Raw genomic sequence first — 16,753 nt, 5'->3', positions numbered from 1 at the left:
TTCAAGTCTCCATGAAATATTTAAAAGTTTCTGTAAAGCTGAAATTGTTAGATTAGAAAAGGAAGCCTTATTATGACTTATAGTGGGTCAAGCTCTGTGGAAAAAGAAAGAAGTAACTCTCTTCTAGTGTACTGCTAGAGTTCTATCTATCATATATAGGGAACTCAATGCTTTAGAGAAGTAATTTTCATGAAAACACTACTGTCTTCCCTTAGCATGGAAACCCTCAAACATGGACAAGACCGTAGAACACAAGCACCAAGTGCTTTGTACTGCAGAAAACAATTTAAACAACAGGACATATATAATGACTTAAAATCCAAATTAATTTAAGATTTAAATCTCTTCACACTGGAGCTAGTTTTGATTTCTCTCTAGATCCCAATAGAAGGGCAACAGCCAAAAAAGGGGCTGAAAACAAAGGTTCTCCTTTTTTCTACATCCACTGAATACTGGATAAATGTTCAATAAAATATTTTAGACTCTGGTCCACTCCAAGACGAGAGGGGAAGTCAAAAACGGAATGCTTACATTAGTTTTATTTCATCTGATGGTCGAAGCAGCTCACTGGATATTACTGATTTAGTTAGTGCCGAAAACACTTGTCCCCGTTCAATCCAAGTATCATCATCAGATTTTTCTAGTCCTTTACACATTACATAGATCAAAATATTTGTCAGTAATTGAAGAAGCTCTTCCTCACATCTCTATAAAAAAATATAAAGTAATATTAGATTATTGAAGGTTAATAATAATCTAATATTAGTGTTAAAAGTACAGAAGAACCATCACATATACTGACTGTAATCCTTTAACATATTATTAAAGTGCCCGGATGAACCTGGAACTTTACTAGTAGGTCCTAGAAAGATACAAGGATAAGTAAGACACTGGCTTTGTTCTCAAGACAATTTAATGACTTACAGGCTTCTAATATCTGAGATCATGAAACTTAGAACCTGAATATAAAATGGAACTGTTAACAATTATACATTTCTAAGGATTAGAAGTATATAATAGACATATAAAAATAAAAACAGCATTTGGACAAATAAGGTATTTTACCTCTTGGCTTTCAAGTAAAGAGAAGTCATCACAAAAGCCCGTATCATTCGTGATGCTGCTTTCTTTGTCAGACTGCACAGAAAATGATTTAGTAGACTCTATTGGGGATGGCGTGCTAGGCAAGCTATCTGGCATTTGACTGCCACTATCACTCAGTTCACATGAGTCAATTCCACTAAGATCTAAACTCAAATGTGAAGGGTTACTGTGCCAGAATTCTTCCTGATTCTCTGATTTGAAAGACAATTCTCCCACAGAGCTATCTTCTTGAAATAATGGTGTGTTTGAATCTAGAGAGTGTCTATCATCCAAACTCCATTGATCAGAAGACACATTAGCTGAGGCAAAAGAGTTGATTTTTTCATCGTCTGTCTTTTCATCAAAGTTCCTCTTGATATCTTCAGCTGATATATTTTTATCATTGTCTTTCACTGAAACAGCCCTATTGTGCTTATGAAAAGTATTTCCATTTTCAAAATTTGCTTTAACAAAAAGCCTAACTAAAGTGTCTTGCCAACCCACTTGTTGAGAAATTTGATGTGCTGCATCTGGCTGGGACTGTAAAATCTGTAAAATCTGCAAAGAGATTAAGAACACAAAATTTGTCAAAAAAGTATTCAGTCCTTTACATCAAAAACAATTTCTTTTCAGTTATTTTAATGACAAAGTAACTTAATGAGAAATTTTCAAAAAATTATGTCTGTAACTGGATTAGAAACTATTTGGAAGGCAGACATTATGTTTGAAACTAATCCACATATTTCATTACAGAGTAAAGATGTACTCAAATATTTATTGAAAGATAAACAATCCTCCACATGTCAACACACTCATGTTATTCATTTAATTTGGTCAGAGAGAAAATATAAAGGTATATTTAAAATTTAATAAAGTTATATCCTCCTAACTAAATACTTACCATGAGCCTATTACATTTTTTTAGCAAATACTGAACATCTACTATGTGGCAGACACAGTTTGGTACTAGGGTTAGGGGAGTAAATAGGACAAACAAGACACTTAGACAGGACCTAAGGGCCTCAAGAATAATGTTTTCCCATCTCAATTTTTTTTTTCCAGGCAAAGCTGATGGTTGTTTTGGCAAAAACATTTTTTTCATTCACTCTATATTGTGCAAACAAAACAAAACTAAATTTTAATTCCATAAAAACTAATTCCAATAAAATGGAAGCTGCTGTTTAACTAGAATGAGAAATTGAAATTAAAGAGATGTGGCAATGTGTATGATTTCTACTTTCTAACTGATTTCACTTTTTGGGAAAATTAAAAACAAGTTCTCAAACACTGTCAAACTCAGGTAAGATCCTTAAGACATTTTTAACACAAAGCCAATAAACTTCTATGTAGATGAAAGGAAATTTGGCTCCTAGTGTTTAGAGTATCTCTTTTATCAGAATTTCTAACTCTGACAGGTTTCAGACCAGGAGATGAATAATTTTGATAGGAACTTCAATATTAATAGTTCTAATGTACACTGATGCTGATATAGAAAGTAGTAAGGCACAATGAAATGTGGAGTTTCTTTCTTCACTAATGCTATCAATCAGTGAGCTACCATTATTCTAAAGGTGCAGTATACCAATTCTTTTTTCTTCCAGATTAAGCTTTCCTTGGATAAAAACTAGATCACTCATTTATGGAATACAATGAACAACATAAGCGATGAACAAAAACAGATCCAGAGACAGAGAAGCATCGATCAGACTGTGAAACCTCAGAGAGAAGGTAGGGGAGGGTGCGGGTAAGGGGAGAGATTAACCAAAGGACTTGTATGCATGTATATAAGCCTAACCAATGGACACAGATATCAGGGGGGTGAGGGCATGAATGGGGGGGGGTCTAGGGGGGAAATGGGGGGACAAGGACACATATATAATACCTTAATAAAGAAAAAAAATAAAACTACTACTAAAAAATCACACACACACACACACACACACACACACATAAAAACTAGATTGCATGGACAGCTGTTTCTAATCGCTCACTAAAAGGATAGGGTCCATTTACAAGATCTGTTTCAAGAACAATATGGCAAAATCCATCAAAATGTAAACTATAAATATCCTATGACACAGCAATTCCATTTCATGGATTATGTACTGCAGGTGTATCACCACAAATAGATAAAGATATGCAAAAAATGTTCTTTCTAGAAGTTTATTAACACAGAAAAAAAGAGGAATCAACCTAAATGCCCATCAACAAAGAACCAAGTAATACTTAACAGAATAGTCAGAACTGAAAAACTAAGTAGCCATTCAAGAGAAAGATATATATCCACATTTATTGATTTACTGTGACCTAATCAGGAAAAGAAAAGCAAGGAAGCAAATTAAATGCTAGACAGGTCAGTGGTTCCCAGTGGAGTAGAGAGGAGGAATCGTAAAGAATCTCAAGGGATAACTAATTGTTGACTTAGTTAAAGGTTAAATGGGTGCACTGAAGGCAAATCATTGTTGGAATAGTCATGAACAGATTATAGAAAATTCTTTCCACAAAGTTCTAAGTTTCAGAAACTCGAAAATATAGTACACGCATTAGGAATGGTCATAATCATTCAAAGTCCTTAATAAAGAAACTACTCTTTGGCTGTAAATTTTTGACTCTGAAAGGGCATATTTCCAGGAGCCCATGTAATAAGCTCAAAAGAACAAATTCATATGCTGAATGCTTGTACATGAAGTTAACTCACATCAAAAAAGGAAACCATAAAATGTCATTTATAAAATAACAGACATTAAAAATTACATCTGGTGCATAACACTCAATCTAAAAGTTATTCAAATGACACTGCTATTTTTAAAGTCTATCTTAAAGTTTACTAACCTTTCTGCAGATGACCACCCTGACATTTATGTATGTTCTGTGAGATATATATACCACAGATAACAGATCTTTGAAATTAATAGCAGGATCTGTGGTGGGAAAAAAGAAAAAGTTAAAATTAAATTCCAGAGATAACCAAAGAAAGAACTGTAGGTAACAGTTATATAAATGTTGAAATAATTGCTTCATTTTCATTTTATTTTTTGCTGTCAACAACAAATGCCTTTTTATTTTTTTCCAACTTTATTAAGATATCATTGACATAACACATAGTATAAATTTAAGGTATATGATTTGATGATATGTGTATATATTGTAAAATGATTATCACAATAAGGTTAATGTATTCATCAACTCAGTTACCTTTTTTTCCTGTGTATGGTGAAAACATTCAAGATCTGCTCTTAGTAACTTTCAAGTACACAATATTGTTAACTATAGTTACCATGCTGTACATTAGATGCCCAGGACTTACTCATCTTGTAACTAAAAGTTTATACACTTTGACCACTTTCACCCATATCTCCCCCCTACCCCTCCTTCAGCCCTGGTAACCGCCATCTACTCTGTTTCTATGAGCTAATTTTTTTGGATTTCACACATGAGATCAGACAGTATTTGTCCCCTGATTTATTTTACTTAGCAGAATACTCTCCAGATTCTTCCTTCCTTTTCATGGCTAATATTTACTGTGTATATTTATATACAACATGTCTTCTCTACCAAATTCATCTGTCAATGGACATTTAAGATATTTCCATGTCTTGGCTATTATGAATAATGATGCAATTAACATGGGGGTAAAGATTTCTTAGAGATAGTAATTTCATGTCTTTTTGATATATACCCAGAAGTGGGATTGCTAGGTCATAGAGTAGTTCTATTTTTAATTTTCTGAAGAACCTACATACCATTTACTACAATAGCTGTACCAATTTACATTAGCACCAATAGGTCACAAGGTTCTCTTTCCTCCACATCTTCACCAGCACTCCTCTCTTGTCTTTTTGATAATTGCTATCTTAAAGTGGTATCTGTGGCCTGATTTGCATTTCCCTGATATTTAAGGATGCTGAGCACCTTTTCATGTTCCTGTTGGCCATTTGTACATCTTCTTTGGAAAAATAGCTATTCAGGTACTTATGTTAATTTTTTAATTGGATTTTTTTGCTGTTGAGTTGTATAGTTTCCTTATATATTTTGAATATTAACCCTTCATCAGATTTTAACTTGCAAATATTTTCTCCCCCTCTGTGGGTTACCTTTTAATTTTAATGGTTTCTTTTGCTGTGCAGAAGCCTGTGTTGTAGTCTCACTCGTTTTGAGATTTTTTGCTGGAGCTTTTGGTATCATACTCAAAATACCACTGTCAAGACCTATGATAAGAAGCTTTTCCATATGTTTTCTTTTAGCGGTTTTATGGCTCAGGTCTTACATTTAAATATTTAATCCACTTGGGCTAAATTTTGTGAATGGTATAAGATGAGGGTCCATTTTCATTCTTTTGCATGTGGATATTCAGTTTTGCTGACACCATTTATTGATGAAACTACCTTTTCCCCACTGAGTATTATTAGACACCTTGTCAAATATTAGTTGATCATATATACATAGGTTTATTGATTATGTTCTTTGGTCTATGTGTCTGTTTTTATTCCTGTAACATACGGTTTTGATTATTATAGATATGTTTAAATTTTACAAAGACAGTAGGTTTAGAATGTTTGACATCTTCCTGAGTAAACTGTAAATAATAATTATTTTCTTTTGTTTGCCTGAACATACTGTCCATACTACTTGGGTCTTATACTATTACTTACATTTTTAAGTGCATGTTTTGTCTTATCAGCAAGATGGTAAACCACTCAAGACAAAGACCTTATCTTACCTTTTGAACCACCAGTATCTGATAATTTTACAGTTTTTAGTATGTACTAAAAAAAAAAAAATAGTTTATAAAAAAAGGATTATCTGAGGTTTTAATTTTGCCTTTAACAATTTAAGCTCCCAAAAGAAAAAAGATAAAGTATTTTGTATATATTTTCTCTAGTGTCCATTTCTTATTTTAGAGACTCAATTATTTACTAATCAGTCAATCAACATTAAGTAAAGGCCTACCAAGTAAGGCACTGTGTTAGACTTAGGAAGAAAATAAGAAACAAAGGCACATAAGAAACAGTACCCAAGGAAAGCCTTGCTGAATCAAATAACAGGTCATTTAAGCCCAGCCAGTATGGCTCAGTGGTTGAACGTCAACCTATGAACTGTAAGGTCGTGGATCAATTCCTGGTCATGGCACATGCCTGGGTTGTGGGCTCGATACCTCCCAGTAAGGGGTATGCAGGAGGCAGCCAATCGATTATCTCATTGATGCTTCTATCTCTCTCTCCCTTACCCCCGCCACTCTGAAATCAATAATAACATATTAAAAAACAACAACAGGTAACTTAAAAAGCTGAGGAAGGAGGGAGAAAAACCTCGAGGGGGGGAGGGATGAGAACCATCAAATAGAATTATGCTACTATGAAGAACATTCCTTAAAAATAATCAGGATTGCCCTAGCTGGGTGGCTCAGTTGGTTGGAGCATTGTCTTGTACACCAAAAGGTTTTGGGTTTGATCTTGGTCAGAGTACGTACAGAAGGCAACCAACCCCTTCCTCTCTCTCTAAAAAAATCAATGAAAACATATCCACTGATGAGGATTAAAATATATATATATTTTTAAAATATCATCAGTACCATTACCCTTTGTCATACCTGTATTTATGATTTGATTGATGAGGTTTTTAATGAGAGAAGTACTAACAGGTGTTTCATTTAGAAGGAGTCCCAATCCTGAATAGCCAACTTCTCTGAGTCGAATACGTTGTTTACTTCGTTCATATACATTTGTACATTTCAACATTTGTTCCATAACCTGGTTACAATTTTAATAGAGTCTTCTTAATATAGAGAACTAAGAACAGTGTGTCATAGGTTAATATTGAATAAAATATTGGTGTAATATGTTTTTTGAAACATAATTGTATTTCTTAAGTATAACCCCCCTCCCCCCCAAAAAAAAACCCAGCACTAATAGGGAGGAGTGCTCCATATCTTATCATCATTCAAAAATAATTGAAAAATAAATTGGACTAAGACACATCTGTGTTAGAATAATTAATATGTTTAAAATTCTAGTTTACATGTACTTCTTAGCAGATGAAAGGAATAATATACATTTTCTTTTAATGGCTAAGGCATATATGGAAACAAACCCTGTAGCTTATAAGAGGAATAATAGTGTGTTCTCAAAGAGAACAAAGGTCTTCTAGATTAGTCTAGTAATCCATTTATGTAGCAGTTATCAAAATAATTTTTAATAACAAAGAAATAGCTTGCAAAGCAACCTATCAATATGCTAAAATAGGTAATAAATCAGCAACCCCATACTTCTTAGAGTGAGATCAACATTTTTCAAAAAGAGAAACTGAAACCATATATGGAAAGGGTAATCTTGAAAATAATATCATGAAGAATCCTTCCTAGGCCATTTTTTAAAGAAATAACAGTTAATCTCATCTCCACAAAGGAACATTTGTATGGGCAGATGCTTTAAAGAGTGACTTCACGGGTCACCACAACCAATACGCAAGAGACCACTTTTTAGTGTACCTTTGTTTTCTAAAGTTTAGGGATTTCAAACATAGGCAATCCAAATATGACCCATAAGGAGACTTTATAATGTAACACTAATGCTCTAAGAGGAAACAACTGTTGTAAGGCAATTAAGCATAATGAACAGGAGAATAAATCATGAAAAAAACAAAAGAATGTATTCAGCAACAGAAATATGACTGCCTCTGCTTTTAGTTAATAAAAAAGGTGTAGTGGGTGGCTTCAGCCAAAGTTCGGAGTTTGGAATAGTCTAGAGTGTTTAATAAAAATAGGTTCTATATTCTTTGACAAGACAAATTACAATTTCTTCTGCCTGAGTTTCTTCATCTGAAATGTGGGGATGAAAATAATACACACTTCATGAAGTTGTTGCAAGTGCCTGACAAATAGTGCTTATATAAGGTTAATTATGATCTGCCATGTAGACCCACCACAAGTGAAAATAGAGATGAGAGATTTTATATTGAGGATGGTATAACAAAGTACATTTTCCACTGAAATTATTGATAAGATTACAATATAGTTTTTTTTAATATGCAAACAAAAACATGGAAAATATATATCAAAACAAATGTGACATTTATAATTAGAAGTAGATATAAAATAGATTTACATTCATAGAATGTATATATTCCAAGTAAATTCATATACCATAACCGTCCCAAAATATAAAGACATCTGAAAAATGTACCTTAAAAATGATTTCTCTTAGTCTGTCAGAGTACTTCTGATTTAAGAGCAAGGCATAAAGTATGTCAGCATTTCCTGGTTCAAACAGCAGTAAGAAAAGCTGACCTCTAGTTGGGCTGGTACGCAGGAGACTAAAGAGTATATCCAAAATTCCAAAGAGCTTTTAAAATCAAACAACACAAATCAAATGACCACACTCAGATATGGAAGCCAAACAAAATCATAAACCACAAACAGTTATTTAACTAAATCCTACATACCCTAATATTCTAGCTTAAATGAACTGTCTGATGTCTTCTGAACCCTGCCTTTCACTCCATTATGCTTTTTGATTTATTCCACTTCCTTTTGTATATCTTCTCACTACCACATTTACCTGCTGAACCATACCTATTCTGCTTTATCCATATGAAAGCAATCTCTTCCATAAAGCCTTTCCTGGTCTCCTCACTATGTAATACTCTCGTATGAAAACCTCATAGGACTTTGTTTCTCTCTTATAGATGTTATCATGCTCTTTTTTTGTTTGTTTCATAATTACTTATAAACTTTTCTTACCCCTGCCTCCATTAGGCTAAAAGTAAAAATGATAATTGGTTCGTCAGTATAAACCTAGAATGGCTGGTATTGTTCTATACAGGGTTAAGTTTTCAAAAAATAATTCTTTGAATTGGCCAAGAAAATTTCATTGGCAATGAATCATAGCAGGTGACAATAGAGCTAATATTTAATAAGATGGCTACTCATTATTCTAAATGATAAGAAGCATTTGAAGTAGTCTGACCTTATAGGGAAACTGCCAAAGTTCACTTATCTATATAATACCAATTGTAACGGCATATAACCATTGAGTAAACAATGAGTATTTCATGATACAGGGAAAAATATTTAAGTCAACATAAATTAAAGCGCCTCAAATTTGATGTTGAGAGTGGGATATAGAAAGAGCACAGAAACAGCAGTACAGACACTTGGTTCTTCTAGTCCCAGGTTTATCAGCGGTGTGACAAACTTTTAAGTCTCCAAATCTTTCTGAACATATATTTTCAAATGTACAAGTGGGAAGAGGAATTCCTGATCTGTATATTTTATACAAGTGGTTCTCAGATTCTACCATGTACCACAATCACCTGGAGAGCTTGATTCAGTAGTATCTTTTAATTTATAAAAAGTTCCCAGGTAAAGCTAACTAAACATTGAGAACCACTGTATTAAAAAGTAGTTCTGAGCTATAAATAAATAATGTATATAAAGACAGAAATACATTTACAATTTACTTTATGCAAATTTTTATGAATCTATGTTAAAATTCATGTTAAGAATCTGCCCAGTAACTCTGATGATAGGTAAATGTACATTATGTGACCTATGAAAATAGGCTCAGAATTGCCAGACAAAGCAACTATTTTTCACATCCTACTTCCTAGTTCATTAAAATATTTTAGTATACTGACATGTAGTTTATTAAACTTTCAGTTAGGAGATAAATTTTACTTATTTAACTGTATAATATTATATGCGACACTATAAACATTTTACTGTTAGAATGTTTATTATCTACACTAATAAAAGAGAAAGATGCAAACTGACTATACCTTCATGATGCCCACCAGCCAATCAGGAGTGAGTATGCAAACTAACCCAACAAAGATGTTAGGTTAATTTGCATACGCAGGCGCTGAGCAGCTGGGCAGGACACTTGCATCCCGCAGGCGTTCTGCATGCCCCAGCCACTCCTGGCTTCTGGGCAGCGTGGGAAGGCAGAAAGGCAGCTCTGGACCATAGTGAAGGCGGTGCCCGCAGCTAAGGGAAGGAAGGGCCATTCTTGCACGAATCTTCGTGCATCGGGCCTCTAGTACATATGTAAGTTTAAAAGATGATGATACAGAAACTTAAATGTTAAAAGGAAAAATCAGATCATCTTGGGCACAATACCTGTTCTTCTTCATTAATAGCAGCTATGTAACCCATAATACTTTGTATCTCTTCATGAGTCCCACCTTTGCACAGAAAATATTTAATTAGTCCATACAAAGAAGTCCTTATTGTCCGAATATCATCTAGAGACAGCTCACTATATTTACAATCACTTCTGAAAGAGAAAGTAAAAGTGCAAGAATTGAAATTTAAAATTCTTATATTTGTGTATCCTATATAATAAAAGGCTAATATACAAATCTAACGAATGGAGGAATGACTGGTCGCTATGATGCGCACTGACCATCAGGGGGAAGATGCTCAATGCAGGAGCTGCCCCCTGGTGGTCAGTGCACTCCCACAGGGGGAGCACCACTCAGCCAGAAGCTGGGCTCACAGCTGGCAAGCACAGTGGCAGTGGCAGGAGCCTCTCCCACCTCCACAGCAGTCGGACATCCCCCGAGGGCTCCCAGACTGTGAGAGGGCACAGGCCAGGCTGAGAGGCCCCCCGCCCCCCAAATACTAACTGAGCGCACAAATTTTGTGCACTGGGCCTCTAGTTTTTACATAAAAAATTAATTTAAAAAAGATGTTTCCATGTTATGATTAGTACTCATAACATAATGTTATTAACCAATGTTACTCCAATAAATTTAATTTTTAGAAAAAGGAATCTATGGTATCTTTGGCTTCTTTTTCTAAACAGGAAACCTTCTGAAGTTAAGAGTTTCAATGACAAAGACATTAATGTATATATTATGCAACACTCACTATGTAGCAGACACAATTCCAAGTGCTTCATACATTATTAATTCATTTAATTTAATCCTCAAAACAACCATAAGATATCTCAGTTTTATTATATCCTTTTCACAGAACAGAAAACTTAAGCACAAAAAAGTTGAGTAATTTGCCTGCGGTTAGTCAACTGAGGAAACACAAGATTCAAACCCAAAGTATATGATTCATTGTTTTTCATTTTGACCTCCACACTATCCTGCCTCTCTGAAGTTAAAGGATATTAGAATTGCTGGAAAATAAACAATCTAGATATTCCAATCAAGTAGCAGGCAGAAAATATTAAACTGAGAAGGCATAAGGACATCATACCCATAATAAATCCTGAGGGTATCTAGGAGAAACTGCACACCATACTTCTTTCTGAAAACTCTCCTGCTGTCTTTGATGATGGTGGAAAGATACTGTATATGACCTAAAACAGAAAGTTCACTCTTAAATGATATACCTAACATTAAGTCATATATGTAGTTATAGATTTCCAAAACAACTATAAAATTATATCTAACAGCCTGCTCTCACCAATTCTAAAGGGAAAATCTCCACGGTTCCAAATATGAAAGTCGAAAAGTAAATACTGATACATTTGTTGCAGGAGCTGCATATTTTTCTCTAATGATACTTGTTCAATTAGTAATTGAATTGCCATCAATACATTAACATCCATCAAGATGCTTGGCATCTGAAATCCAAACAGAAAAGGTTTCTGTAAAGTTCAGTTTAAATAATCATTATTATTAAGCTATAATTTCAAATAATTTATTCAGAACATCTACTAAATATAAAAATGTTGATTAGAAAAACATAAACAACTTAAGACAATTTTTCTGAAGTACTGCTAGAACATATTTTCCTACTGTTATGAATTAATCAAATATCCCAAATAACAAAGCTAACAAACAAGGTCCTAGTATGTAAGATAAGTAATTCTTGCATAAGGTGATTTAATGATTCTTAAAATCTACTTGTGAAATAAATTATATGCACTAACATAACAAGCTGTAATAGTGTAATTTAAAAAAAATTTACTTATTAGGAAGAAAAACCTCCAACACTAACTGCTATTTACAATCATCAGCCACATCTACATAATGTTAGACTAGCTCACCTTCTGAAGTAAGGCACCAAGAGTGGCAACTCCATGGGAGTGAATAAGATTGTCCTGGTTAATAGGATGTCTTTGAATCAAGTGTTTCACAATCAAGATAAATGTTGCAACTAAACTTCTCTCTAGTCTTGACTCTGGAATTGTGAACATGTCATTAATTATCATAATTACTCTAATCACTTTATATCATATTTTCTATATCATAATGACTATTATAACATACAAAAATCCAGTTAAGAAATTTGCCTCCTACGGCCACTTATAGAACACAAATATCAGAGAAAGAAGCAATTGCATATGCACATGTCAATATTTTCTCTACCATAAATTTAACAATGTTGTCATATTTCCACTAAAAGTACAAACTTGGGATAAGAGTAAAACCAACATCTTAAGTCTTCTGACTAAAGTATTATAAACTTTCTGAACATTAGTAAAATTAGGGATGGGTTGCCTCAGCTACAAATGGTTAAATTTCTTCCTAACAGACATCTTAATCTATTTTCAATTAATTCTCCAATTTTTCAATGACTATTTTGTATTAATTTCATCTTAATACCTGATGTCTTTGGGGAGGTCGGTATCACCCAATCTCCTTCTACAGGTGTTATCAATTCAGAAACTGTTATTTCATTTATTCCTTTAGGAATCTGTTCTTCACTGAAGTGGCTAATTTGTTCCAACAGAGGAAAGAGTACATTTAATCCACCTATGCAGTTTACGATGTCCTGAAAAAAAAATTATAGTATTTTAATCTTTAAAACAAGGGCAATTTTGTCATTTGATAACTAGACAGTATGTATGAGGTTATAATTTACTAAATCTTTAGGCAATGTATGGAACAGTCTAAGCTACAGGAACCCTTGTATGTGCATACGCTTTAAAGAGCAGCCTTAGAAGTCACCATAATCAATACTCAGCAGAGACTAAGCTAGGTCATTTTTACTGCACCTTCATTTTCCAAAGTTCAGGAATTCCAAACAGGCAATCTAAACATGACATGAGTTGACTTTATAATGTAACACTAAGGATGTAAGAGGAAACTGTCTAAAGGCAATCAGGCATAATGAACAGGGGAATAAATCATGAAAAAAAAAAGAATATATTTGACAGGAGAAATATGACTGACTCCTCTATTTTTACTTAACAAAAAAGGTGGAATAGGTGGCTTCAACCAAAGTTCAAAGTGACTATTTTGAATAGCTTAACAAAATATATTCAAAATCCTCTGACATGTTACTAATTTCTCTGCCTCAGTTTCGTCGTCTCTAAAATTAGGATGATATTAATTCCTACTTTGTAAAGTTGTTACAGGGATTAAGTAAGCTCGGTGCCTCACATATAGTGAGTCTACATAACATTAGCTGTTATGAACTGCTAAAATGTTCTAAACTGCCATGTAGACCCAGCTAAACTTTGTATACACCTCTTCATATTTACAAGCCTTGTAAAACCAATCTTACAAGTGACACCCAAAGTTAACTTACAAATTGGTAAGCATATCATAAATCTTACTATGCTGACAGCTGTTCTTAAAATCAAAGAGAAAAAAGATTTATAGCCCAGTTGGTGTGGCTCAGTGGTTGAGCGTTGACCTATGAACTAGGAGGTCATGGTTCGATTCCCGGTCAGGGCACATGCCCAGGTTGCGGGTTTGATCCCCAGTAGGGTAGTGGAGGCAGCCAATCAATGGTACTCTCATCACTGATGTTTTTATCTCTCTTTCCTTCTCCCTTCCTCTCTGAAATAAATAAATAAATAAACCCATAAATAAATATTTATTTACTTATACCACAGAAATAACATGAGGATTAATACTAACTGATGGATTTATTTTTAGACAGGAGAAATTATCCTAATGATTTGTTCCACTGCAAGAATAAGCATATTCAATTGGTGTTAAAGTGACCAGAAGGGTTGAAATCTGCCACATAGCTTTAGGTATTAAATACCTTAACAAGTAGAGCAATTAATTAATAAGATAGTATATTTTTATCATGAAAATTGTTAAGCTGACAGCATAGTTTAAAACCTAAATTTCAAGCAAATCAGCCATTCAACTACTTACTTGTTCATCCTGTAAACATTTTAACGGTGACTACTTATTCAAATAAATCTGGTGGTGCTTAAAACCTAAACCCTTCTAAAGAATCAGTAAACTTACAAAAATGTTGCCTACAATTTATCATTAACTTACCTTAATGTCCCAGTTTACTACTTTGTTTCCTGTTAACCTTCCATGCAAACAATTAGTAGATAAATCAAGACAGATTGAATTTTTGCAGGCCTAAGAATAAATAAATAAATAAATAACATGGCAAACAGCTAAGCACAACGAAGACAAAACATAACTTTAACTATAGATGGAACATTTCACCATAACTTTAAAAGGTATATAGCATAGTCCTAAGATGCCTACAATATTAAGTTTAGTATTATTAGTCTCTGATTGTTTCTTAAAAGAATCAGGGACTAGATTCTAAAGTACTCATCAAATGCAGGTCACTGCTGCTTGTCATCTGACAGATGAGCTAAGGCTAGAACTTACCACTCACCAACCACATAGTTTTACATTTCTTTCTCTTTTAAACCAATATATGCAAGAAGACTTTTTTACCTTTTTAAAAACATTGATAATTGGGAAATTTAGGTGAAGAGTACATAAGACTTCACCTTACAAATTCTCTCAAATTCTTTCAAATTCTCTCTAGGTTTGAAATGAATCAAAATAAAAAGTTAGGGGGAAATTCCAACTGATAAGTAAATTTTATTAGGCTAGATATAACAAATGAGTATTCAAAGTAATAAATTATGGCCAGAAGACTAAACTAGAAGACTAAACTAGGAAAAAGTTCTATAATGTATAATCTCACACAGCAAAAGCATTTTCTTGGTCAATGTAACATTGAATATAATGAGGGCAACTGATAGTTTGTTTTTGCAACTTCTTCCTTTTCTTTCTCCCAGCTCTACCTTTGATCTCTTTCACTTGGTCCTTGCTGACCTTTTGTCCAAGGGAAAAATTACTAAGAATGGTATGCTTATAGGAGGTTGCTTTTTTCTCCATGCTAAGTAAACATTCCTTTTTTGTTTTTGTTTTCTAACATCCTATTTTAAAAATTAACAAAGCAAATGCTGAGCAATTCTGTTTTCTTGCTCCTTCCAAAAAAGTAGGGGGGAAAAAATTTAAACAGTTTCATTTACTGAAGTTGATTCATTTGTACAAATTCCCATTATAGCTATTCCTATTCATATTATTGGGATGACTAATGATCACATTTAAACTGTAGATGAGAGGTGCACCTTTATTTTTAATGCTTCTCATCTTCCTTTGAAAATTAATAATTTTTAATGGCAATTCAAGCCCCTTCTCAATTACCCACTGAAATGACAAAAGAAATATAAAAACAAATTCTAGTTCATAGATAGCATAGTTAGTTACAACTAGATAAACAATCCATGAATTTACTCTGACCTTTGCAGTATAATGAAGGAGGACATTACCAGGCAGGTCCGCCATGTCAGACTCTTGAAATTTCCAAGGGCTTAAACAGTTTGGACCTAAAAATTATTTATACACACAAACACACACACATATCATTGAATAGATTTGACCTCTTCAGTTCTGCGTAATCAGAACAAAATTTTAAATTGAGCTGTTTCTAGCTACTCATATAACACAGTTAAAACACACTAGCCAAAATGTACTTTATTTTTATATCACTTTTAATATATCTGAATAGATATCATAGAAATGGAGTAACAAATGAGCAGGACAAAACTCTTTACTAATAAAAAATCAAATCAAAGAAATACAATTAAAACTGGTTCCATTTTACATTAAAAAATGGAGGAAACAGTATTGAGGCTGTGATGAATTTGGTATACTCATGCATTACTGGTAAGGACTGTATATCCCTTTGGAAGCTGATTGGGTGATATGCATTGAGAACCATAATAATATGCACACTCTGAATATTTATCCTGCAATTTTATCATAAGGATATCTGTCAAAATAAGAAAAAACAGTAAGTACAACAGTTCATCATCTACACTAATGATAGCCTAGGGCTGTCACGACCTAACGACCAGAGGGATGACCGGTCACCAGGAAGTGCATGGAGCACCTCTCGGTCCCTCCCCCGAGGCCCACAAGGCTGGTGGCCAGCGGGAGGGGCGGCAGGGAGGAGGGGGGCGAGGCAGGCACGGAAAGGTCCTTAGTCTCTGGCCTGGTGCTGGGCCGGAGGCCTAAGGACCTCACCACTGCAGCAGCGGCTATGGATCAGGCCCAGAGAGAGAGGCAGGATCTGATTAGCAGCTGCTGTGGAGGCTGCGGATCAGGCCCGAAGATAAACCCAGAGAGACAGACAGCTGTCAGAAGGGCCATTCTGGATTTCCCAGAAGAGCCAATGGCTGCCTAGGAGGCAGAGCTTTTGATGCTGACTGGTGTAGAAACTGACCAATCAGAATCAAATTTGGGTGAACTATGAGGAGCCAATGGCTGCCTAGGAGGCAGAGCTTTTGACACTGACTGGCATAGAAACTAACCAATTAGAACCTAATCTGGGTGAACTGCGAAGGCAGAACCTAAGGTGGGGGCCGAGGAGGGGTTTTAAGGGCAATAGCTGTTTGGTGTAAGGTATAAGAAAGCGGTTCAATTTTTCAAT

General features: G+C 34.3%; 1 protein-coding gene across 1 annotated transcript in view; it reads right to left on the bottom strand.

Annotated features, from left to right (window-relative positions):
• Positions 1-16,753, bottom strand: part of NBEAL1 (neurobeachin like 1) — a 114,753-nt gene that overhangs the window by 54,553 nt on the left and 43,447 nt on the right. The window contains exons 18-29 of the mRNA XM_036319816.1: positions 15,562-15,647; positions 14,284-14,373; positions 12,646-12,814; positions 12,087-12,220; positions 11,501-11,660; positions 11,291-11,393; positions 10,199-10,355; positions 8,265-8,423; positions 6,674-6,833; positions 3,916-4,004; positions 1,066-1,641; positions 532-707 (exon numbers count right to left, since the gene is read on the bottom strand). Coding sequence (XP_036175709.1) covers positions 532-707; positions 1,066-1,641; positions 3,916-4,004; positions 6,674-6,833; positions 8,265-8,423; positions 10,199-10,355; positions 11,291-11,393; positions 11,501-11,660; positions 12,087-12,220; positions 12,646-12,814; positions 14,284-14,373; positions 15,562-15,647 — 2,059 coding nt within the window. The remainder of the gene's footprint in view (positions 1-531; positions 708-1,065; positions 1,642-3,915; positions 4,005-6,673; positions 6,834-8,264; positions 8,424-10,198; positions 10,356-11,290; positions 11,394-11,500; positions 11,661-12,086; positions 12,221-12,645; positions 12,815-14,283; positions 14,374-15,561; positions 15,648-16,753) is intronic.

The sequence above is a fragment of the Myotis myotis genome, unplaced genomic scaffold, assembly GCF_014108235.1.
Source record: "Myotis myotis isolate mMyoMyo1 unplaced genomic scaffold, mMyoMyo1.p scaffold_m19_p_8, whole genome shotgun sequence".
In the NCBI taxonomy this organism is placed as follows: Eukaryota; Metazoa; Chordata; class Mammalia; order Chiroptera; family Vespertilionidae; genus Myotis; species Myotis myotis.
Note: the sequence above shows the minus strand (reverse complement) of the source record. Positions and strands in the feature narration are given on the sequence as shown.